This window comes from Bombina bombina, chromosome 1, assembly GCF_027579735.1.
Source record: "Bombina bombina isolate aBomBom1 chromosome 1, aBomBom1.pri, whole genome shotgun sequence".
In the NCBI taxonomy this organism is placed as follows: Eukaryota; Metazoa; Chordata; class Amphibia; order Anura; family Bombinatoridae; genus Bombina; species Bombina bombina.
In genome coordinates, this window is record NC_069499.1 from 1,570,184,307 (window position 1) to 1,570,211,203 (window position 26,897).

General features: G+C 43.0%; 1 protein-coding gene across 1 annotated transcript in view; it reads right to left on the bottom strand.

The window, feature by feature from the left end:
- Positions 1-6,503: 6,503 nt before the first annotated feature.
- The window catches only part of MYH10 (myosin heavy chain 10), a gene marked incomplete in the record, with an annotated part of 607,379 nt that continues 586,985 nt past the window's right edge, over positions 6,504-26,897 (bottom strand). The window contains 1 exon segment of the mRNA XM_053709890.1: positions 6,504-7,827. Coding sequence (XP_053565865.1) covers positions 7,674-7,827 — 154 coding nt within the window.

A 26,897-nucleotide genomic window follows, 5' to 3' on the forward strand; every position in this document is an offset into this window, starting at 1 on the left:
TGATGATTGATGTATGCTACAGTCGTGATGTTGTCCGACTGAAATCTGATGAACTTGGCCGCCGCTAGCTGAGGCCAAGCCTGGAGCGTATTGAATATCGCTCTCAGCTCCAAAATGTTTATCGGGAGAAGAGACTCTTCCCGAGACCATAGGCCCTGAGCTTTCAGGGAGCCCCATACCGCGCCCCAGCCTAACAGACTGGCGTCGGTCGTTACGATGATCCACTCCGGTCTGCGGAAGCACATTCCCTGAGACAGGTGATCCTGAGACAACCACCAGAGAAGTGAATCTCTGGTCTTCTGGTCCAGTTGGATTTGAGGAGACAAATCTGCATAATCCCCATTCCACTGTTTGAGCATGCACAATTACAGTGGCCTGAGATGAATTAGAGCAAAAGGGACTACGTCCATTGCTGCTACCATTAATCCGATTACCTCCATGCACTGAGCTACAGATGGCTGAGGAATGGAATGAAGAGCTCGGCAAGTGCTTAGAAGCTTTAACCTTCTGACCTCCGTCAGAAATATTTTCATTTCTACCGAGTCTATTAATGTTCCCAGGAAGGGAACCCATGTGAGCGGGAACAGAGAACTTTTTTCGGTGTTCACCTTCCACCTGTGAGACCTTAGAAAGGCCAGAACAATATCCGTATGAGCCTTGGCTCTGGGAAAAGACAACGCCTGTATTAAAGGGACACTAAACCCACATTTGTTCTTTCATGAGTCAGATAGAGAATACAATTTTAAACAACTTTCCAATTTACTTCTATTATCTAATTTGCTTAATTTTGTAGATATCCTTTGCTGAAGAAAGAGCAATGCACATGGGAGAGCCAATCACATGAGGCATCTATGTGCAGCAACCAATCAGCAGCTACTGAGCCTATCTAGATATGCTTTTCAGCAAAGAATATCAAGAGCATGAAGCAAATTAGATAATAGAAGTAAATTAGAAATTTGTTTAAAACTGCATGCTCTTTCTAAATCATGAAAGAAAAAATTGGGGTTTAATGTCCCTTTAAGATGTCGTCCAGATAGGGTGATACTGCAATGCCCCGCGGTCTTAGCACCGCTAGAAGGGACCCTAGCACCTTTGTGAAAATTCTGGGAGCGGTGGCCAACACGAAGGGAAGGGCCACGAATTGGTAATGCTTGTCCAGAAAAGCGAACCTTAGGAACTGATGGTGATCTTTGTGGATAGGAATTTGAAGGTACGCATCCTTTAGATCCACGGTAGTCATATATTGACCTTCCTGGATCATCGGTAAGATTGTCCGAATGGTCTCCATCTTAAATGATGGAACTCTGAGGAATTTGTTTAGAATTTTTAGATCCAGGATTGGTCTGAAAGTTCCTTCCTTTTTGGGAACCAGAAACAGGTTTGAGTAAAAACCCAGTTCTTGTTCTGTAATTGGAACTGGACATATCACTCCCATCTTGATTAGATCTTCTACACAGCGTAAGAACACCTCTTTCTTTGTCTGGTCTGTAGACAGACGAGAAATGTGGCACCTTCCCCTTGGAGGAGAGTCCTTGAATTCTAGAAGCTATCCCTGAGCAACTATCTCTAATGCCCAGGGATCGGGAACATCTCTTGCCTGAGCAAAGAGAGAGAGTCTGCCCCCTACCAGATCCGGTCCTGGATCGGGGGCTACCCCTTCATGCTGTCTTAGTAGCAGCTGCAGGCTTCTTGGCCTGTTTACCCTTGTTCCAGCCCTGCAAAGGCTTCCAGGTTGCCTTGGGCTGTGGAGAGTTACCCTCTTGCTCTGTGGTTGCAGAGGTTGAAGCAGGACCGCTCCTGAAGTTGCGAAAGGAACGAAAATTAGCCTTGAAAGGCCTATCTTGCGGGAGGGCATGGCCCTTTCCCGCAGTGATATCCGAAATAATCTCTTTCAATTCGGGCCCGAAAAGGGTCTTTCCCTTGAAAGGGATATTCAGTAACTTTGTTTTAGACGACACATCGGCCGACCATGATTTAAGCCAGAGCGCTCTGCGCGCCATGATGGCAAAACCAGAATTTTTCGCCGCTAACTTAGCTAATTGCAAAGCGGCATCTGTTTTTAGAGCCTTAATTCTATCCATAATTTCGTCATATGAGGTCTCCGTCTGGAGCGACTCCTCCAGCGCCTCAAACCAGAAAGCCGCTGCAGTAGTCACAGGAATAATGCAGGCAATAGGTTGGAGAAGGAAACCTTGTTGAACAAATATTTTCTTTGAAAGCACAACTGTCTTCAATTGGTATGGTTGTGCGCTTGGCTAGTGTTGAAACTACCCCCTCTACCTTAGGGACCGTCTGCCATGCGTCCCGCCTGGGATCAGTTATAGGGAACATTTTCTTAAATATAGGGGGGGGGGGGGGGAACAAAGGGTACACCTGGTCTCTCCCACTCCCTATCCACAATATCCGCCACCCTCTTCGGGATCGGAAACGCATCAGTGTATACAGGGACTTCTAGGTATTTGTCCATTTTACACAATTTCTCTGGGACCACCATGGGGTCGCAATCATCCAGCATAGCTAATACCTCCTTAAGCAGCACGCGGAGGTGTTCCAGCTTAAATTTAAACGCTAAGGAATCTGATTCTGCCCGCTGAGAAACCTTTCCTGTATCAAAAATTTCTCCCTCGGACAGCACATCCCTCACCGACACTTCGGAGTGTTGTGAGGGTACAACAGATAAACCCTCCAAAGCTTCTGATTGCTCATACACTGTTCTTAAAACCGAGCTATCACGCTTTTTAGGAAAAACTGGCAGTTTGGATAAAAATGCCGCAAGGGAATTATCCATGACTGCTAATTGTTGTAATGTAATAGAGGCCAATGCGCTAGAGGTACTAGGCATCGCTTGCGCGGGCGTAACTGGTGTCGACACATTGGGAGAGGAAGGTGGGCTATCCTCGTTAACTTCTGTTAAAGAATCATCTTGGGCTACATTTTTAAGTGAAACACCGTGATCTTTAAAATGCATAGATACATTAGCACACTTAAAACACAAATGTAAAGGGGGTTCCACCATGGCTACTAAACACATAGAGCAACGTTTATCTGTAGGCTCAGACATGTTAAACAGACTTAGACAGCACTCAAATACTGAAAAATACAATTTGAGAAAAAACGGTACTGTGCCTTTAAATGATAAAAAGAGCACACTTTTTTACTAAATCTTCAAAAATGATCCAATTTTTACCACACGATCTTAATGCTTTGGAATGATTGCACAGCAAATATCAAGTCAATTAACCACTTAATGCCTGAACCGGAGCAACCTAAAGCTGACAACCGGTTAGCAAACTACAGCACCATGCCACAGCAATCTGCTGTGGCCCTACCTTGCCCCTGGGGATTAGTTTGATGAGAAATAAGCCTCTATGAAGTCCTCAAGTAGTCTTTGGACCCTCCATGAAGCTGTCTGCAATATGAACTGCGCAACTGAGGCGCGAAATTTAGGCGTTGGGGCCTTCAAAACCCTAAATAGGTGTCTAACTTATAGCAGTTAAGCCTGCAAACTGTTCCCCCCAACTGAAGTTTTCTGGTACTCCTCAGTCCTATGTGGGAACAGCAGTGGGTTTTAGTTACAACATGCTAAAATCATTTTCCTCTCAGCAGAATTCTTCATCACTTTCTGCTAGAGTAAATAGTACAAACCGGCACTATTTAAAAATAACAAACTTTTGATTGAAGATATAAAAAACTACAAATCTAACACCACATTCACTTTACCCTCCCGTGGAGATGCTACTTGTTAGAGCGGCAAAGAGAATGACTGGGGGGCGGAGCCAGAGGGGGAGCTATATGGACAGCTCTGCTGTGTGTTCTCTTTGCCACTTCCTGTAGGGAATGAGAATATCCCACAAGTAAGGATGAATCCGTGGACTGGATACACCTTGCAAGAGAAAAGACACTTACCTTTGGAGCCTCTGCTGTGGGGCAGACACAGCCTTCCAGGTCTGACAGCTTCATCCAAACTTCTGACAGGGACCTGAAGTGAAAAGGAAAGCAGAGAAAACTTAACACTGGTTGCCTGGTGGGAATGTTAGCATAGATTGCTGGAAGGAGGACAGAGAAGTTACCTGCGACATCCAGCAGATAACAATACTCTTACTAGGAGGTTTACATGGACACAGAGTTAACCCCAGTCCTATCTTGAAAGGGAAACTACTCATTAAAGGATTACATTTTCTGCAGAGCACAATATGTAACAATGCGTGAAAAAAAAAGTTAAAGTAGTAGCTAGTGCTACTGCCACCAGTCAGCAGCAGCAGCACAAAAAAATATATTTATTTATTTTATTTTTAATGGGTTCAGAATGATCAAAAACAAAAGTTAAGCCTGCATACTTATTGGCTGACACAGGAATCAATCATCTGACAAGACACTGCTAGATTGTTATTAGATAGTGTAATTTTGAAGCCTTTTTTTGCCTTTAGAGGAACAGTTTTGTTGCCTGGTTAGTTAATTTTTTTTTTATATTGAAAACTTGAAAATTTTGTGTTTCTTTTGCATTCATCTTAATCTGAAAACATGTGTTAGGATAAACAATGTGTTGCAAATAGGGGATGGTTAAGGGGGCACATAATATGCAACTGAAGGTGAAATTATGGACCCGACTTTTAGTGAAGCACATGTTAAAGCTTTAAGCACAGATTATGTGGACTATCCATTACACAGGAGACCGTAATGATCACATAAAGATGACATATTCCTTAAGCTCCCAAACAGCAGCTGGAGGTGATACTTTATGGTGATTCAACTTTTTCTCTGTTAAAGCTGAAATAGGGTTCACCTCCTCCTAGTTAGAGGCAAAGAATGATTGGGGGGAGTATGGTTAGTGGGAGGGTACTTAAGCTCTGGCAGGGGTGTCTTTGCCTCCTCCTGGTGGCCAGGCGGTGAATTTCCCAACAGTAATGAATATAACACGTGGACTCTTCATGTCATTGAAAATAAATACATTTTATAAGCATATTATTGAGGTTATTCCCCCGCCTCCCTCTAGACATCAGTGCCGTGATGTTGAAATCGGTCTTTCACTACATTCCAGTGCTGACCTATTAGCACATGTGCAGCAACTCTAATTCAGATACCTACAGTGTAACCTAGTTTCCATAATGGCAGCACCCTTTAAACTATGTATGCACAGATGTGTTTTTCAATAGCAAACATTTTTTCCTTAAATCAATTAGATGTTATGGCAATCTAGGAATACAATGAAATTAGATTTGTACATTTATTATTCTTATGGACATTAACATGATCTGAGATAGCCAAGTTGAGCTTCTACAACCAAGTTTATGAGAGAAAATACACACACATCTAGGGGTTTAAAACAAAACAAAGCAGAAGAGAAGGGCGCCTCCTAGTGTAGCCAATTTTTCAAAAGTGGAATAAAAAAAGAGCAAACATACTCACAATGTTAAAAGGCAGAGATAATGCCTAGGAGAACGGTCTGGGAACTTCACAGTGTCCAAGCAGACTGTGCACCGGACAATGGCTGCTCCTCCCAAAACAGAAAATGTGTCTGTGATCTGAAAGTTATGAGAAAAACAAGAGGGCGACCCCTAGTGCAAATCAATTGAGGACATGAAATGGATATCGGCTTGTGCTGACAAAGGGATACTCACAGATGGTATTGCACACTGTAGTGCAAATGGAGCGTACTAGGTATATTATAGTGACCTAGTGCACATAAAGACCCAGGTAGTACTGCTGCAATTGAAGATAGACTCTGGATACAAATGGTGGACGTCAGGATAATAGAAGAAGACTCCAGTATCAATGTATATAATAAAAGTATTTAATAAAATGGATAAAAGATACACAGATATACCAATACACCTGTTGTACAATGCTACGCGTTTCTAAGCGCTCACCGTGCTTTTTCCTCAGGCAAATGATGATCATCTGTATATCTGTGTATCTTTTATCCATTTTATTAAATACTTTTATTATATACATTGATACTGGAGTCTTCTTCTATTATCCTGACGTCCACCATTTGTATCCGGAGTCTATCTTCAATTGCAGCAGTACTACCTGGGTCTTTATGTGCACTAGGTCACTATAATATACCTAGTACGCTCCATTTGCACTACAGTGTGCAATACCATCTGTGAGTATCCCTTTGTCAGCATAAGCCGATATCCATTTCATGTCCTCAATTGATTTGCACTAGGGGTCGCCCTCTTGTTTTTCTCATAACTTTAAAACAAAACAAGTGCTCTTTCTCTGCATATTTCTCAAAACAAAAGGAAATCAAGATGTTAGAATGCTTTCTGTTTGGAACCTTCTATAGCGTCTCCAATGTGATTGAGTATATTGCAATGTTTTAATATTTTTTTAATAAATGTTACATTATAGTCCTCGACTCAATTTAAATTTAGGGAACCTTCTATAATCACACAATTATACATGGACAACATTCTGGAATGGCTAGATTGCTTATTTAGTAGCTATTCTGTTGTAATCCAACCTGAGTGACAATGTGTCCAAGAACACTGCAACAGAAGTCTATAATGAATAAGTTTATTGTCTTACAAAAATCATTTTCTAGAAATATGGGATATACACGGAGGTGAGACGTGTTGATTTCAGCAGATAACAAGATGGCAGCAATTATGTATTTAGAAAAAAAAAATATATATTTTTAATGATCATAGAAATATGTATGCAGACATAGAATGTTTAACCCCTGCAGTACCAGAAGGGTCTTTTTGTTGGCCCCTTCTAGCACTGCAAAAGACAGATGACAGAGTCTGGTTAATACTGCTTTTGTTTTCATAGTTCTATACAACAAACCACAATGAGAGAATCACATTAGCTTTTAGGGATGTGCAGAGGATATGTAACTTCATATTCTGAATTACCTAAGTGTCTAAGGCACTTTTTGTTTTAAATATATTTAGCTGTATTTGCCAGGTGGTCTGATGAAGACTGAGGTGGGTGGGGTTGGATTAGATAACCTAATCTGAATAAAATGTGGTACTCCCTCTGTCAGAGGGGCTACTCTTGTATATGATTAATTTATCTGGACCCAGGACCTAGCATGTTAATAAAACAAACAATTTTGTGTCTCTGGTATCGCATCCCTCTTCATTTAAGAAGATAAAAAAAAAAAAACACAGAGCTTGATTCACAGTTAAAGTGGATGTAAAATGTGACAAAATAGGTGCTAAACTGCAGCTCAGACTGAGGAGGGGAGGAAATGTACCAACTACAACATGCAAGAGATGAGTAAATATCCCATATTGTTCCCTCCGCCCCCTCACCTCATCCTTCATGTAGGAGAAGGGGGTTAATGGACATGTAGTGTTTGTGTATTTTTCCCAAAATACTAGAAAAAGGAAGAAAAGTCTTTAAAATGGACGCCTGAATAACAGACGCAGAAACGTGTAATATAAAACCCATCCGATGCCATACTGGTGTATACAAGGGGGCAGGATGGATTAGCCTTTTTAAATGCCATTCCCAGTTGAGTGACAGAGGCCTTATTCAACAGGCAAGTGGTGCAATGAATCTGTATTTTAGCATAAGAAAACAAAGCACTTCTGCTGACAAGGTGGACAGCACAACACGCCCTGCACACTGTGGCTGTTTGTGTAGTTTCAGTTCGCAGTTACGTGCTTCCTGTTGTCGTTCCATTCACACCACTGCCGCGTGCAGTGAGACACACAGAGGGGTCACTCAGCGGGGGTAGAGGCAGACACGTCATTGACCTCACTGGTTTTATTTTCAGGTTCATCATCTGAGAGATCCAAGGAAGTGCCCTCTATTTGCAGTGCACGACGCCCAGAGCGGCTTGTCGACGATGAGAAGGATATGGGTCCACCTCTCCTGTGGGATAAAAATGACAGTCAGGATTTCAGGCACACAACAACATGCATAGGATTGCCAACCTACTGGGAATATAAATATATACGCACACATTATATATATATATATATATATATATATATATATATACAGTGGGGCAAAAAAGTATTTAGTCAGCCACCAATTGTGCAAGTTCTCCCACTTAAGAAGATGAGAGAGGCCTGTAATTTTCATCATAGGTATACCTCAACTATGAGAGACAAAATGTGGAAACAAATCTAGACAATCACATTATCTGATTTGGAAAGAATTTATTTGCATATTATGGTGGGAAATAAGTATTTGGTCACCTACAAAGAAGCAAGATTTCTGGCTCTCACAGACCTGTATCTTCTTCTTTAAGAGGCTCCTCTGTCCTCCACTCATTACCTGTATTAATGGCACCTGTTTGAACTTGTTATCAGTATAAAAGACACCTGTCCACAACCTGAAACAGTCACACTCCAAACTCCACTATGGTGAAGACCAAAGAGCTGTCAAAGGACACCAGAAACAAAATTGTAGACCTGCACCAGGCTGGGAAGACTGAATCTGCAATAGGCAAGCAGCTTGGTGTGAAGAAATCAACTGTGGGAGCAATAATTAGAAAATTGAAGACATACAAGACCACTGATAATCTCCCTCGACCTGGGGCTCCACGCAAGATCTCACCCCATGGGGTCAAAATGATCACAAGAACGGTGAGCAAACATCCCAGAACCACCTAGTGAATGACCTGCAGAGAGCTGGGACCAACGTAACAAAGGCTACCATCAGTAACACACTACGCCGCCAGGGACTCAGATCCTGCAGTACCAGACGTGTCCCCCTGCCTAAGCCAGTACATGTCCGGGCCCATCTGAAGTATGCTAGAGAGCATTTGGATGATCCAGAAGCGGATTGGGAGAATGTCATATGGTCAGATGAAACCAAAGTTGAACTGTTTGGTAGAAACACAACTCGTCGTGTTTGGAGGAGAGAGAATGCTGAGTTGCAACCAAAGAACACCATACCTACTGTGAAGCATGGGGGTGGCAACATCATGCTTTGGGGCTGTTTCTCTGCAAAGGGAACAGGACGACTGATTCGTGTACATGAAAGAATGAATGGGGCCATGTATCGTGAGATTTTGAGTGCAAACCTCCTTCCATCAGCAAGGGCATTGAAGATGAAACGTGGCTGGGTCTTTCAGCATGACAATGATCCCAAACACACCGACCGGGCAACGAAGGAGTGGATTTGTAAGAAGCATTTTAAGGTCCTGGAGTGGACTAGCCAGTCTCCAGATCTCAACCATATAGAAAACCTTTGGAGTGAGTTGAAAGTCTGTGTTGCCCAGCGACAGCCCCAAAACATCACTGCTCTAGAGGAGATCTGCATGCAGGAATGGGCCAACATACCAGCAACAGTGTGTGACAACCTTGTGAAGACTTACAGAAAACGTTTGACCACTGTCATTGCCAACAAAGGATATATAACAAAGTATTGAGATGAACTTTTGATATTGACCAAATACTTATTTTCCACCATAATTTGCAAATACATTATTTCCAAATCAGACAATGTGATTGTCTGGATTTGTTTCCACATTTTGTCTCTCATAGTTGAGGTATACCTATGATAAAAATTACAGGCCACTCTCATCCTCTTAAGTGGGAGAACTTGCACAATTGGTGGCTGACTAAATACTTTTTTGCCCCACTGTGTGAAATATATATATATATATATATATATATATATATATGTGTATAATATGTGTGCGTATATATTTATATTGTGTGTGTGTATATATATATATATATATATATATATATATATATATATATATATATATATATATACATACATACATATACACACACACACACACACACACACACACACATATATATATATATACACAGTTAAATATCCACATGGCTTTGTTTTATTCTGCAGCACTGGACATTTTTTTTTTAAAAATTAAACAAAAACAGGTTACTCAGGACCCTCAGAAGTCTGTATTACACAATACTTTTTCATGTTTTTATAGATACTATGAAGTTTCAATAAAGGTAATGTATCTGCAGAAACAGAAACAATGGAGCGCAAAAAAGGAAATTTATGCTTACCTGATAAATTTATTTATTTTACGATATGACGAGTCCACTGATTTCATCCTTACTTATGGGATTACGCCTCCTGGTCAGCAGGAGGAGGCAAAGAGCACCACAGCAGAGCTGTATATATAGCTCCTCCCTTCCCTCCCACTCCAGTCATTCGACCGAAGTTAGGAAGAGAAAGGAAAAGCCAAGGTGCAGAGGTGACTGAAGTTTAACAAAAATAAAGACCTGTCTTAGAAATGACAGGGTGGGCCGTGGATTTGTCATATTGTAAAAGAAATAAATTTATCAGGCAAGCATAAATTTCCTTTTCTTTTACAAGATATGACGAGTCCACGGATTTCATCCTTACTTATGGGATACAATACCAAAGCTATAGGACACGGATGAAAGGGAGGGACAAGACAGGAACCTAAACGGAAGGCACCATTGCTTGAAGAACCTTTCTCCCAAAAACAGCCTCGGACGAAGCAACAGTGTCAAATTTGTAAAATTTGGAAAAAGTGTGAATGCCCATGAGGAAGCCACAGCCCTAGTAGAATGAGCCGTAATTCTTTCAGGAGGCTTCTGTCCAGCAGTCTCATATGCCAAACGGATGATACTCTTCAGCCAAAAAGAAAGAGGTAGCCGTAGCTTTCTGGCCCCTACGTCTTCCAGAAAAAACAATGAATAAGCAAGACGATTGACGAAAATCTTTAGTCGCCTGCAAGTAAAACTTCAGGGCATGAAACACGTCCAAGTTATGTAGCGGTCCTTCTTAGAAGAAGGGTTAGGACACAATGAAGGAACAACAATTTCCGGATTAATATTCTTATTAGAAACAACCTTAGGAAGGAAACCAGGTTTGGTACGTAAGACCACCTTATCAGAATGGAAAATAAGATAAGGTGAATCACATTGTAAAGCTGAAAGCTCAGAAACTCTGCGAGCAGAAGAAAAAGCAACCAAAAATAAAACTTTCCAAGATAACAACTTAATATCTATGGAATGCATAGGTTCAAACGGAACCCCTTGAAGAACATTAAGAACTAAATTCAAACTCCAAGGAGGAGCAATTGGTCTAAACACAGGCCTGATTCTAGTAAGAGCCTGACAAAAAGATTGAACATCTGGAACATCTGACAAACGTTTGTGTAGCAAATTAGACAAAGCAGAAATCTGTCCCTTTAAGGAACTTGCTGACAAACTCTTTCTCCAATCCTTCTTGGAGAAAAGATAAAATCCTGGGAATCCGAACCTTACTCCTTGAGTAGCCCTTGGATTCGCACCAAAAAAGATATTTACGCCTTATCTTATGGTACATTTTTCTAGTAACATGCTTACGTGCCTGAATCAAGGTATCAATGACTGAATCAGAAAAACCTCGCTTAGATAAAATCAAGCGTTCAATCTCCAAGCAGTCAGCTGCAGAGAAACTAGATTCGGATGATAGAAGGGTCCCTGAATGAGAAGGTCCTGCCTCAATGGAAGCTTCCATGGCGGCAGAGAGGACATGTCCACCAGATCGGCATACCAAGTCCTGTGAGGCCACGCAGGAGCGATGAGAATCACTCAAGCCCTCTCCTGTTTGATCCGAGCGATCACTCTGGGAAGGAGAGCAAACGGTGGAAACACATAAGCTAGGTTGAACGACCAAGGCACTGCCAAGGCATCTATCAGTTTGGCCTGAGGATCCCTGGACCTGTATCCGTATCTCGGGAGCTTGGCATTCTGACGAGATACCATAAGATCCAGCTCCGGTCTGCCCCATCTGAGAATCAAGTTGGCAAAGACCTCCGGATGGAGTCCCCACTCCCCTGGATGAAACGTCTGTCTGCTCAAGAAATCCGCTTCCCAGTTGTCCACTCCTGGGATGTATATTGCTGACAGATAACAAGAGTGAGCCTCCGCCCACCAAATTATTTTGGATACTTCTGTCATAGCTAAGGAACTCCTTGTTCCTCCCTGATGATTGATGTAAGCCACAGTCGTGATGTTGACCGACTGAAACCGGATGAACTTGGCCGAAGCCAACTGAGGCCAAGTCTGAAGTGTATTGAATATTGCTCTCAATTCCAGAATATTGAGTGGAAGTAGAGACTCCGACCGAGCCCACAAACCCTGAGCCTTCAGAGAATTCCAGACTGCACCCCAACCTAGTAGACTGGCGTCTGTTGTCACTATCATCCATGAGGGTTTGCGAAAGCACGGCCCTTGGGACAGATGATCCGGCGACAACCACCAGAGAAGAAGAGAGTCTCTTGTCTCCTGATCCAGATCTATCTGAAGAGACAAATTTGCATAATCTCCATTCCACTGCCTGTGCATGCTCAGTTGTAGAGGTCTGAGATGAAAACAAGCAAACGGAATCCAATTACCTCCAGCCACTGATGGCCGAGGATTGGCCTGAAGGGATCGGCATGTATTCAGAATCTTTAACTTTCTGACTTCCATCAAAAAGATCTTCATGCATACAGAGTCTATTAGAGTTCCCAGGAAAGGAACCCTTGTCTGTGGAATTAATGAACTCTTTTCTAGATTCACCTTCCACCCGTGAGTCCTCAGAAAGGATAGGACAATGTCTGTATGAGACCTTGTCAGCTGATAAGACGCCTGGATCAGAATGTCGTCCAGATAAGGCGCCACTGCAATGCCCCGCGGTCTGAGAACCACCAGCAGAGACCCTAGAACCTTTCCTGAAGATCCTGGGTGCCGTGGCCAGCCCGAACAGTGAAGGGCCACGAACTGAAAAATGCTTGTCTAGAAAGGCAAACCTCAGGAACTGGTGATGATCTCTGTGGATAGGAATATGAAGATATGCATCCTTTAAGTCCACGGTAGTAATATATTGACCCTCCTGGATCAATGGAAGAATTGTCCGAATAGTCTCCATCTTGAAGAATGGAACTCTGAGAAACTTGTTCAGACTTTTGAGGTCTAAAATGGGTTGGAAAGTTCCCTCTTTTTTGGGAACCACAAAAAGATTTGAGTAAAACCCCTGTCCCTGCTCCTGTATTGGAAAGGGACAAATTACTCCCATAGTGGAGAGGTCTCTTACACAACGTAAGAACGCCTCTATTTTTATCTGGTCTACAGACAATCGTGAAAGAAGAAACCTTCCCCTTGGGAAGGAATTTTTGAACTCCAGCTGATACCCTTGAGACACGATTTCCAGTGTCCAGGGATCCTGAACGTCTCTTATCCAAGCCTGGACAAAGAGAGAAAGTCTGCCCCCTACTAGATCCGGTCCCGGATCGGGGGCTGCCTCTTCATGCTGTTTTGGGAGCAGCAGTGGGCTTCTTGGGTTGTTTACCCTTGTTCCAAGCCTGGTTGGGTCTCCAGGTGGACTTGATTTGTGTAAAATTCCCTTCCTGTTTAGCGGAAGAAGGGACTCCCTTGAAATTTCGAAAGGAACGAAAATTACTCTGTTTACCCCTTTGTTTAGCTGTTTTATCCTGAGGTAGGAGGTGACCCTTACCTCCTATAATGTCAGAGATGATTTCTTTCAGGTCAGACCCGAACAGGGTCTTTCCTTTGAAGGGAATAGCCAAAAGCTTTGATTTAGAGGACACATCCGCGGACCAAGATTTTAACCATAAAGCTCTTTGCGCTAAAATGGCAAATCTTGCATTCTTAGCCGCCAGCTTGGCGATCTGAAAGGCGGCATCTGTAACAAAAGAATTAGCCAGCTTAAGGGCTTTAATTCTATCTAGTATTTCCTCTAAAGGAGTCTCAGTCTTAAGAGACTCTTCCAAGGCGTCAAACCAAAAGGCTGCGGCAGTTGTAACTGGTACAATACAAGCCGTCTGTTGTAATAGAAAACCCTGGTGAATAAATAGCTTTTTTAGAAGACCCTCTAACTTTTTATCCATAGGATCTTTGAAAGCACAACTGTCCTCAATAGGAATAGTTGTACGCTTAGCCAGGGTAGATATAGCTCCCTCCACCTTAGGGACGTTTGCCAAGAATCCCGAAAAGTGTCAGCTATAGGATACATTTTCTTAAAGTTAGGAGAAGGTGAGAACGGGATACCCAGTCTTTCCCATTCCCGCGTAATAACTTCCGAAATTCTCTTAGGAACCGGAAACACATCAGAATAAGAAGGAACCTCTAAGTATTTGTCCATCTTACACAATTTCTCTGGAGGTACCACAATAGAGTCACAGTCATCCAGAGTCGCTAAAACCTCCCAAAGTAACAGGCGGAGGTGTTCAAGCTTAAATCTGAAGGATATGACGTCCGAGTCTGTCTGAGGTAACGCACTCCCTGAGTCGGAAAGTTCCCCCTCAGACAGAAGTTCCCTGCCCCCCAAATCAGATCCCTGGGAGGGCACATCGGAGATAGCCATCAAAACCTCAGAAGTCGCAGGAACCAAAGTGGCTTCTGTCCTGCTACGTTTGCCCTGTAACACTGGCAACCTGGATAAAACTTCTGTAAGGGTGGATGACATAACTGCAGCCATATCCTGCAGAGTAAATGAAGTGGATGAAGTTGAAGAACATGGCGTCACTTGAGTGGGTGTTAAGGGCTGTGACGCTTGGGGAGAAAGAATTGGCATACCATGAGTCTCATCAGTCTGAGAAAAATCCTGCGCTATATCTTTGTTAAGAAAACTTTTTTCTTTACATTGCAGTGACCTCTCAGTGCATGAGGGACAAAAAGTAAGCGGGGGGTTCCACAATGGCATTTAAACACATGGAATAAGTACTGGCTTCAAGGTCACCCATAGTAAAAAACAGAAATTTGTATTCAGTTATATCAAACACTTTTTATACACAATCTATTTATTTAGAATAAAAACAACTGTGCCTTTAAGAGAAAAAAATAAATAAAAAACCTTTGCGCAGCACACTTGTGCGGCTGAAAAACACTTATAATTGTGGCCTTGCAAAATAAAGATTGCAGTTAAACGTATCCCATGAGTAATTAACTAACTCCTAAAGGATAATTACACCTGCAAACTTATCTACTTCAGATTTTAACACCTTGCCACAGCTCTGCTGTGGCGCTTAACTGCCCCCTCTCTGAGGCAAAGGAACGTCACCCGTGCAGCAGAGTGTCTAGACCACCTGAGTTCTAACTACCCATGCGGTCCAGACAGAACAACAGAGTCAAGCATCCGATTGACTCCCAGACAGGCACTGCGCTGCTTCTACTTGCGCGCGAAAGAGTGCCCCGCCCATCGTGGGCGTGTCAAAGCGGAACTCCCGCGCGGCTCAATACTGTATTAGGAAAACACAAAAATTGAGCCACCGGAGTAACGTTGCACCTCATAAAAGTGCCCCACGTGAAGCCAGTCCCCCAGTAAAATACATCTTACAATTGCCATGTCTATAACCATGCCGCAAGCATAATAAACTTTAAGTGATCCGGAGTTCACCACTCCGATAGCCCCCAGCGTCAGCCCACACATAAAAGGGGTAAAATAGTGTAAATTTCCACCGCATTAATACCTAATAACCCCTGCCTCAAGCAGTCTTCTCTGTTTACCCCCAGCATATCCTGCTCTGAGATATAATAGGGCACAGACATAGGTCAGCATATAGAGAGGACAGTCCTTTTTGAGGGACCAAGTGTCACAGAAAATAAATACTGCACATACCTCCATGTTGAGTAACAACATGACTCGTCCCACACTGCAAGAGGTCCTTCATCTCCTCCAGGAATCTGTGGGAACAAACTGGGTCTTAGATAAAACTTGCTAAGACCATATTCATCAGGGCAGCCCTCCTTGGGAGTCACAGATGGATGGATCTAATCTGCACAGACCCTATAGCTGTACCCTGAGTAAAATAGTACACACTGGCACCATTTGAAAATAATAAACTCTTGATTGAAGAATCTAAACTAACACCTCACTTTACCTCTTCCTATCACTAACACAGGCAAAGAGAATGACTGGGGTGGGAGGGAAGGGAGGAGCTATATATACAGCTCTGCTGTGGTGCTCTTTGCCTCCTCCTGCTGACCAGGAGGCGTAATCCCATAAGGATGAAATCTGTGGACTCGTCATATCTTGTAAAAGAAAAGAGAAAAACAGGACGATCTAAGTGTAGATGATAAAAACTCTTGTTCCACTTTATTACAATACATATATAGGTGTGCACTTACAGGAGATACCCTCAAACATATGAGGTATGTGTCGACATTTTACAATAATCCACGGCGTGGTAACAGTCCCCAAACGTATCATATGTATGGTGTAAACAAAGTCTCTTTTTCCCCTTTTAGCAATGCACCATATGTGTGGTTTAAAACTTGCTTATCCAGCAATAGAGGAGACACCTCTATGTGTTTTGTAATAAGTGGAACAAGAGTTTTTATCTGATATATATGATCTGTTTATTGTGGCACTGCCTAGGTATTGTGTCAAAGCAATAACTATTACAAGTTTCAATAAAGTTTTGTATTTTATTTATTATTTGGGTGCTCCCATTAGTTATTTTTTGCAGTCAGCGTGCAGTTTTTTTTACTTGTTTCTTACAATATGGTGTATTAGCAGAGATGCCTCACCTTGCCTTTCTTCCCTATATGATCTCTGACTTGCAAATACTGTTTTACCACTTTGTCTGTCCCTCTAGATCAGCGGTCTCCAACCAGTGGTCCACGAGAAGATTTTGGTGGTCGTTGACACCATCAAGCAGGAATTAATCTCCTCTGATGGTGTCCCCCGTCGCACCACAACTCTACAGTGCCTGGCTGAACATCAGAAAAACCAACGGAGGAGGAGTTCAATTACAATCTCCCTATGCACATTGCGTAGTACTATGCAACTTGCGTAGCTAGATTGTATTTTTAACTCCTCCCGCCCGGCGTGTTGCTCAAAGGAAGATGCGTCCATTATAAATCCAGCAGAGGTTGGTATAGTCTTGGCTTTAAATAGAGGAATTAAAGTATATAAAAAAAGAAAATCTTATAAAAAACAATTCTCTCTTATATTTCATTTATTTTCTCCCCTTTACCTGTCTTTTTGTAGTAGTTTTCCTAATTCCTTTAGATGGATTTACATCACTGTTTGTCTTCCTCCCCTCCATGTTCTTTTTTTTTTTTATTAAATATTAATTTTTTTTCATTCTAATAATTTTCCAGCACACAAAGCCATTCCACCTGAATTCCAGTAACTGCCATTCAGCAGATCAGCCATATCCCACCAGTATTACAGTAATTGCCAGTAACATCAGTCATGGTTAGCTCACGTCCATTTTGAGAGCTTTCTGATATAAACGTAATTTATGACTCCAATGTCTGTCTATGATCATAAGACATTGTGAATAATTCCTAACTGGGGAGGTAACGTGGAAGTCTTGTGGTCCTATTAAACATAATTCTTTTTGTCCTACTTTCTGCCTCTCTGTTTCCAGCTCAAAAGTTGGCACTCACCCTTTATCTGTCATTTGGAAGTATTCCCTGTCTTCTGTCATTCAATTAGTTAATTCCAAAAAATTATTCTTAAAAATGTGTAAATATATACATAATGTAAACTTAGCTATGGTTATACTAGTTATGTATAGTATGTGTGTGTGTGTATATATATATATACATACACACACACACACACAGTATAGAGGTTTGTACCTTTAAAAAAAAAAAAAAAAAAAAAAAAAAAAAACAGAATTTATGCTTACCTGATAAATTACTTTCTCCAACGGTGTGTCCGGTCCACGGCGTCATCCTTACTTGTGGGATATTCTCTTCCCCAACAGGAAATGGCAAAGAGCCCAGCAAAGCTGGTCACATGATCCCTCCTAGGCTCCGCCTTCCCCAGTCATTCGACCGACGTAAAGGAGGAATATGCATAGGAGAAATCATATGATACCGTGGTGACTGTAGTTAGAGAAAATAATTCATCAGACCTGATTAAAAAACCAGGGCGGGCCGTGGACCGGACACACCGTTGGAGAAAGTAATTTATCAGGTAAGGATAAATTCTGTTTTCTCCAACATAGGTGTGTCCGGTCCACGGCGTCATCCTTACTTGTGGGAACCAATACCAAAGCTTTAGGACACGGATGATGGGAGGGAGCAAATCAGGTCACCTAGATGGAAGGCACCACGGCTTGCAAAACCTTTCTCCCAAAAATAGCCTCAGAAGAAGCAAAAGTATCAAATTTGTAAAATTTGGTAAAAGTGTGCAGTGAAGACCAAGTCGCTGCCTTACATATCTGATCAACAGAAGCCTCGTTCTTGAAGGCCCATGTGGAAGCCACAGCCCTAGTGGAATGAGCTGTGATTCTTTCAGGAGGCTGCCGTCCGGCAGTCTCATAAGCCAATCGGATGATGCTTTTAAGCCAAAAAGAGAGAGAGGTAGAAGTTGCTTTTTGACCTCTCCTTTTACCAGAATAAACAACAAACAAGGAAGATGTTTGTCTGAAATCCTTTGTAGCCTCTAAATAGAATTTTAGAGCACGAACTACATCCAAATTGTGCAACAAACGTTCCTTCTTTGAAACTGGATTCGGACACAAAGAAGGCACAACTATCTCCTGGTTAATATTTTTGTTAGAAACAACTTTCGGAAGAAAACCAGGTTTAGTACGCAAAACCACCTTATCTGCATGGAACACCAGATAAGGAGGAGAACACTGCAGAGCAGATAACTCTGAAACTCTTCTAGCAGAAGAAATTGCAACCAAAAACAAAACTTTCCAAGATAATAACTTAATATCTACGGAATGTAAGGGTTCAAACGGAACCCCTTGAAGAACTGAAAGAACTAAATTGAAAGTTTTCTCTGTGAAAAAAAATCACAAAAAGACAAAGGCGCCTCCTAGTGTAATACAGTTGGTGAAAGAGATTTGATAGGTAATCAAAAAGGTACTCACAAGTGGAGCAGCACCCAATTGTGCTAAATCAAACAGACTGGGATCTCACAGTGTCCCAGCTCACTGACACTGCAAGGAAACTGGTTTCTCCAATGTCTTGCCGGACTGACAGAGCTCAGACTCTCACAAAGAGGTTTACATAAAACCAAATTTTATTAATAAAATAAAAATCTCAGTGTCTCATGACACTAGATATTAAAAGAACAAGCAACGCGTTTCTCAGACTGCTGTCTGTTTCATCAGGCTGATGAAACAGACAGCAGTCTGAGAAACGCGTTGCTTGTTCTTTTAATATCTAGTGTCATGAGACACTGAGATTTTTATTTTATTAATAAAATTTGGTTTTATGTAAACCTCTTTGTGAGAGTCTGAGCTCTGTCAGTCCGGCAAGACATTGGAGAAACCAGTTTCCTTGCAGTGTCAGTGAGCTGGGACACTGTGAGATCCCAGTCTGTTTGATTTAGCACAATTGGGTGCTGCTCCACTTGTGAGTACCTTTTTGATTACCTATCAAATCTCTTTCACCAACTGTATTACACTAGGAGGCGCCTTTGTCTTTTTGTGATTTTTTTCACAGAGAAAACTTGCTCTTAGATCCTGATTTCCCTGACAAAGCAGCTGACTCCAGTCATCATCTGTGTTCCTGATCATTGATCATCCTGGTATTTGATCACATTCATCATTTGGGACTATACCCACCCCAATTGGGACATTTACCATCTATATAACATTGCAGAAGAAGACAGCATTTCCAGATAAGAACCTTTCAGGAATTTCTTATTACTGTATTTGTTATTATTTGTGTTGTATCCAATGTTTCTCATAGTCCCATATTTATAAGAATTGTTTCATTTTTGTTTACATTATTCCGTATAGTATATTTTATTATAGTTATTATATGTAATATCTTGTTCTCTTCTCTCTTAGCCTATTTACATAATAATCATATAAGGTCCTGTGCGCCCCCTAGTAGTAACACACCCTTAGTGTTACTGATTGTTTCTTTTGAAAGAACTAAATTGAGACTCCAAGGAGGAGTCAAAGGTTTGTAAACAGGCTTGATTCTAACCAGAGCCTGAACAAAAGCTTGAACATCTGGCACAGCCGCCAGCTTTTTGTGAAGTAAAACAGATAAAGCAGAAATCTGTCCCTTCAAAGAACTTGCAGATAATCCTTTCTCCAAACCCTCTTGTAGAAAGGATAGAATCTTAGGAATTTTTATCTTGTTCCATGGGAATCCTTTCGATTCGCACCAACAGATATATTTTTTCCATACTTTATGGTAAATTTTTCTAGTTACAGGCTTTCTAGCCTGAATAAGAGTATCAATGACAGAATCTGAGAACCCACGCTTTGATAAAATCAAGCGTTCAATCTCCAAGCAGTCAGTTGGAGTGAGGCCAGATTCGGATGTTCGAACGGACCTTGAACAAGAAGGTCCCGTCTCAAAGGTAGCTTCCATGGTGGAGCCGATGACATATTCACCAGGTCTGCATACCAAGTTCTGCGTGGGCACGCAGGAGCTATCAAGATCACCGAAGCCCTCTCCTGATTGATCCTGGCTACCAGCCTGGGAATGAGAGGAAACGGTGGGAATACATAAGCTAGGTTGAAGGTCCAGGGCGCTACTAGTGCATCTACTAGAGTCGCCTTGGGATCCCTGGATCTGGACCCGTAGCAAGGAACCTTGAAGTTCTGACGAGACGCCATCAGATCCATGTCTGGAATGCCCCATAATTGAGTTATGTGGGCAAAGATTTCCGGATGGAGTTCCCACTCCCCCGGATGAAATGTCTGACGACTCCGAAAATCCGCTTCCCAATTTTCCACTCCTGGGATGTGGATTGCAGACAAGTGGCAGGAGTGAATCTCCGCCCATTGAATTACTTTGGTCACGTCTTCCATCGCCAGGGAACTCCTTGTTCCCCCCTGATGGTTGATATATGCAACAGTCGTCATGTTGTATGATTGAAACCTTATGAATTTGGCCTTTGCTAGTTGAGGCCAAGCCTTGAGAGCATTGAATATCGCTCTCAGTTCCAGAATGTTTATCGGGAGAAGAGATTCTTCCCGAGACCATAGACCCTGAGCTTTCAGGGGTTTCCAGACCGCGCCCCAGCCCACCAGACTGGCGTCGGTCGTGACAATGACCCACTCTGGTCTGCGGAAGCTCATCCCTTGAGACAGGTTGTCCAGGGTCAGCCACCAACGGAGTGAATCTCTGGTCCTCTGATCTACTTGGATCGTCGGGGACAAGTCTGTATAATCCCCATTCCACTGTCTGAGCATGCACAGTTGTAATGGTCTTAGATGAATTCGCGCAAAAGGAACTATGTCCATTGCCGCGACCATCAAACCTATTACTTCCATGCACTGCGCTATGGAAGGAAGAAGAACAGAATGAAGTACTTGACAAGAGCTTAGAAGTTTTGATTTTCTGGCCTCTGTCAGAAAAATCTTCATTTCTAAGGAGTCTATTATTGTTCCCAAGAAGGGAACTCTTGTTGACGGGAATAGAGAACTTTTTTCTACGTTCACTTTCCACCCGTGAGATCTGAGAAAGGCTAGGACAATGTCCGTATGAGCCTTTGCTTGTGGCAGAGACGACGCTTGAATCAGTATGTCGTCCAAGTAAGGTACTACTGCAATGCCCCTTGGCCTTAGCACCGCTAGAAGGGACCCTAGTACCTTTGTGAAAATTCTTGGAGCAGTGGCTAATCCGAATGGAAGTGCCACAAACTGGTAATGCTTGTCCAGAAAGGCGAACCTTAGGAACCGATGATGTTCCTTGTGGATAGGAATATGTAGATACGCATCCTTTAAATCCACCGTGGTCATGAATTGACCTTCCTGGATGGTAGGAAGAATTGTCCGAATGGTTTCCATTTTGAACGATGGAACCCTGAGAAATTTGTTTAGGATCTTGAGATCCAAAATTGGCCTGAATGTTCCCTCTTTTTTGGGAACTATGAACAGATTGGAGTAAAACCCCATCCCTTGTTCTCCTAATGGAACAGGATGAATCACTCCCATTTTTAACAGGTCTTCTACACAATGTAAGAATGCCTGTCTTTTTATTTGGTCTGAAGACAATTGAGACCTGTGGAACCTTCCCCTTGGGGGTAGTTCCTTGAATTCCAGGAGATAACCTTGAGAAACTATTTCTAGCGCCCAAGGATCCTGAACATCTCTTGCCCAAGCCTGAGTGAAGAGAGAGAGTCTGCCCCCCACCAGATCCGGTCCCGGATCGGGGGCCAACATCTCATGCTGTCTTAGTAGCGGTAGCAGGCTTCTTGGCCTGCTTACCTTTGTTCCAGCCTTGCATCGGTCTCCAGGCTGGCTTGGTTTGAGAAGAATTACCCTCTTGCTTAGAGGATGTAGAATTTGAGGCTGGTCCGTTTCTGCGAAAGGGACGAAAATTTGTTTTATTTTTAGCCTTAAAAGACCTATCCTGAGGAAGGGCGTGGCCCTTTCCCCCAGTGATGTCTGAAATAATCTCTTTCAAGTCAGGGCCAAACAGCGTTTTCCCCTTGAAAGGGATGTTAAGCAATTTGTTCTTGGAGGACACATCCGCTGACCAAGACTTTAGCCAAAGCGCTCTGCGCGCCACAACAGCAAAAACAGAATTTATGTTTACCTGATAAATTACTTTCTCCAACGGTGTGTCCGGTCCACGGCGTCATCCTTACTTGTGGGATATTCTCTTCCCCAACAGGAAATGGCAAAGAGCCCAGCAAAGCTGGTCACATGATCCCTCCTAGGCTCCGCCTACCCCAGTCATTCGACCGACGTAAAGGAGGAATATTTGCATAGGAGAAACCATATGATACCGTGGTGACTGTAGTTAAAGAAAATAAATTATCAGACCTGATTAAAAAAACCAGGGCGGGCCGTGGACCGGACACACCGTTGGAGAAAGTAATTTATCAGGTAAACATAAATTCTGTTTTCTCCAACATAGGTGTGTCCGGTCCACGGCGTCATCCTTACTTGTGGGAACCAATACCAAAGCTTTAGGACACGGATGAAGGGAGGGAGCAAATCAGGTCACCTAAATGGAAGGCACCACGGCTTGCAAAACCTTTCTCCCAAAAATAGCCTCAGAAGAAGCAAAAGTATCAAACTTGTAAAATTTGGTAAAAGTGTGCAGTGAAGACCAAGTCGCTGCCCTACATATCTGATCAACAGAAGCCTCGTTCTTGAAGGCCCATGTGGAAGCCACAGCCCTAGTGGAATGAGCTGTGATTCTTTCAGGAGGCTGCCGTCCGGCAGTCTCATAAGCCAATCTGATGATGCTTTTAATCCAAAAGGAGAGAGAGGTAGAAGTTGCTTTTTGACCTCTCCTTTTACCAGAATAAACAACAAACAAGGAAGATGTTTGTCTAAAATCCTTTGTAGCATCTAAATAGAATTTTAGAGCGCGAACAACATCCAAATTGTGCAACAAACGTTCCTTCTTTGAAACTGGATTCGGACACAAAGAAGGCACGACTATCTCCTGGTTAATGTTTTTGTTAGAAACAACTTTCGGAAGAAAACCAGGTTTAGTACGTAAAACCACCTTATCTGCATGGAACACCAGATAAGGAGGAGAACACTGCAGAGCAGATAATTCTGAAACTCTTCTAGCAGAAGAAATTGCAACCAAAAACAAAACTTTCCAAGATAATAACTTAATATCAACGGAATGTAAGGGTTCAAACGGAACCCCCTGAAGAACTGAAAGAACTAAGTTGAGACTCCAAGGAGGAGTCAAAGGTTTGTAAACAGGCTTGATTCTAACCAGAGCCTGAACAAAGGCTTGAACATCTGGCACAGCTGCCAGCTTTTTGTGAAGTAACACAGACAAGGCAGAAATCTGTCCCTTCAAGGAACTTGCAGATAATCCTTTCTCCAATCCTTCTTGAAGAAAGGATAGAATCTTAGGAATTTTTACCTTGTCCCAAGGGAATCCTTTAGATTCACACCAACAGATATATTTTTTCCATATTTTGTGGTAAATTTTTCTAGTTACAGGCTTTCTGGCCTGAACAAGAGTATCAATAACAGAATCTGAGAACCCTCGTTTTGATAAGATCAAGCGTTCAATCTCCAAGCAGTCAGTTGGAGTGAGACCAGATTCGGATGTTCGAACGGACCTTGAACAAGAAGGTCTCGTCTCAAAGGTAGCTTCCATGGTGGAGCCGATGACATATTCACCAGATCTGCATACCAAGTCCTGCGTGGCCACGCAGGAGCTATCAAGATCACCGATGCCCTCTCCTGATTGATCCTGGCTACCAGCCTGGGGATGAGAGGAAACGGCGGGAATACATAAGCTAGTTTGAAGGTCCAAGGTGCTACTAGTGCATCTACTAGAGTCGCCTTGGGATCCCTGGATCTGGACCCGTAGCAAGGAACCTTGAAGTTCTGACGAGAGGCCATCAGATCCATGTCTGGAATGCCCCACAGTTGAGTAATTTGGGCAAAGATTTCCGGATGGAGTTCCCACTCCCCCGGATGTAATGTCTGACGACTCAGAAAATCCGCTTCCCAATTTTCCACTCCTGGGATGTGGATTGCAGACAGGTGGCAGGAGTGAGTCTCCGCCCATTGAATGATTTTGGTCACTTCTTCCATCGCCAGGGAACTCCTTGTTCCCCCCTGATGGTTGATGTACGCAACAGTCGTCATGTTGTCTGATTGAAAACGTATGAACTTGGCCTTTGCTAGCTGAGGCCAAGCCTTGAGAGCATTGAGTATCGCTCTCAGTTCCAGAATATTTATCGGTAGAAGAGATTCTTCCCGAGACCAAAGACCCTGAGCTTTCAGGGGTCCCCAGACCGCGCCCCAGCCCATCAGACTGGCGTCGGTCGTGACAATGACCCACTCTGGTCTGCGGAAGTTCATCCCTTGTGACAGGTTGTCCAGGGACAGCCACCAACGGAGTGAATCTCTGGTCCTCTGATTTACTTGTATCGTCGGAGACAAGTCTGTATAGTCCCCATTCCACTGACTGAGCATGCACAGTTGTAATGGTCTTAGATGAATGCGCGCAAAAGGAACTATGTCCATTGCCGCTACCATCAAACCTATTACTTCCATGCACTGCGCTATGGAAGGAAGAGGAACGGAATGAAGTATTTGACAAGAGTTTAGAAGTTTTGTTTTTCTGGCCTCTGTCAGAAAAATCCTCATTTCTAAGGAGTCTATTATTGTTCCCAAGAAGGGAACCCTTGTTGACGGAGATAGAGAACTCTTTTCTATGTTCACTTTCCATCCGTGAGATCTGAGAAAGGCCCGGACTATGTCCGTGTGAGCCTTTGCTTGAGGAAGGGACGACGCTTGAATCAGAATGTCGTCCAAGTAAGGTACTACTGCAATGCCCCTTGGTCTTAGCACCGCTAGAAGGGACCCTAGTACCTTTGTGAAAATCCTTGGAGCAGTGGCTAATCCGAAAGGAAGTGCCACGAACTGGTAATGCTTGTCCAGGAATGCGAACCTTAGGAACCGATGATGTTCCTTGTGGATAGGAATATGTAGATACGCATCCTTTAAATCCACCGTGGTCATGAATTGACCTTCCTGGATGGAAGGAAGAATTGTTCGAATGGTTTCCATTTTGAACGATGGAACCTTGAGAAACTTGTTTAGGATCTTGAGATCTAAGATTGGTCTGAACGTTCCCTCTTTTTTGGGAACTACGAACAGATTGGAGTAGAACCCCATCCCTTGTTCTCCTAATGGAACAGGATGAATCACTCCCATTTTTAACAGGTCTTCTACACAATGTAAGAATGCCTGTCTCTTTATGTGGTCTGAAGACAATTGAGACCTGTGGAACCTCCCCCTTGGGGGAAGCCCCTTGAATTCCAGAAGATAACCTTGGGAGACTATTTCTAGTGCCCAAGGATCCAGAACATCTCTTGCCCAAGCCTGAGCGAAGAGAGAGAGTCTGCCCCCCACCAGATCCGGTCCCGGATCGGGGGCCAACATTTCATGCTGTCTTGGTAGCAGTGGCAGGTTTCTTGGCCTGCTTTCCTTTGTTCCAGCCTTGCATTGGTCTCCAGGCTGGTTTGGCTTGAGAAGTATTACCCTCTTGCTTAGAGGACGTAGCACTTGGGGCTGGTCCGTTTCTACGAAAGGGACGAAAATTAGGTTTATTTTTGGCCTTGAAAGACCTATCCTGAGGAAGGGCGTGGCCCTTACCCCCAGTGATATCAGAGATAATCTCTTTCAAGTCAGGGCCAAACAGCGTTTTCCCCTTGAAAGGAATGTTAAGCAATTTGTTCTTGGAAGACGCATCCGCTGACCAAGATTTCAACCAAAGCGCTCTGCGCGCCACAATAGCAAACCCAGAATTTTTCGCCGCTAACCTAGCCAATTGCAAAGTGGCGTCTAGGGTGAAAGAATTAGCCAATTTGAGAGCACGGATTCTGTCCATAATCTCCTCATAAGGAGGAGAATCACTAGTGATCGCCTTTTCTAGCTCATCGAACCAGAAACACGCGGCTGTAGTGACAGGGACAATGCATGAAATTGGTTGTAGAAGGTAACCTTGCTGAACAAACATCTTTTTAAGCAAACCTTCTAATTTTTTATCCATAGGATCTTTGAAAGCACAACTATCTTCTATAGGGATAGTGGTGCGTTTGTTTAGAGTAGAAACCGCCCCCTCGACCTTGGGGACTGTCTGCCATAAGTCCTTCCTGGGGTCGACCATAGGAAATAATTTCTTAAATATAGGGGGAGGGACAAAAGGTATGCCGGGCCTTTCCCATTCTTTATTTACAATGTCCGCCACCCGCTTGGGTATAGGAAAAGCTTCGGGGGGCACCGGGACCTCTAGGAACTTGTCCATCTTACATAATTTCTCTGGAATGACCAAATTGTCACAATCATCCAGAGTAGATAACACCTCCTTAAGCAGAGCGCGGAGATGTTCCAATTTAAATTTGAATGTAATAACGTCAGGTTCAGCTTGTTGAGAAATTTTTCCTGAATCTGAAATTTCTCCCTCAGACAAAACCTCCCTGGCCCCTTCAGACTGGTGTAAGGGCATGTCAGAACCATTATCATCAGCGTCCTCATGCTCTTCAGTATCTAAAACAGAGCAGTCGCGCTTTCGCTGATAAGTGGGCATTTTGGCTAAAATGTTTTTAATAGAATT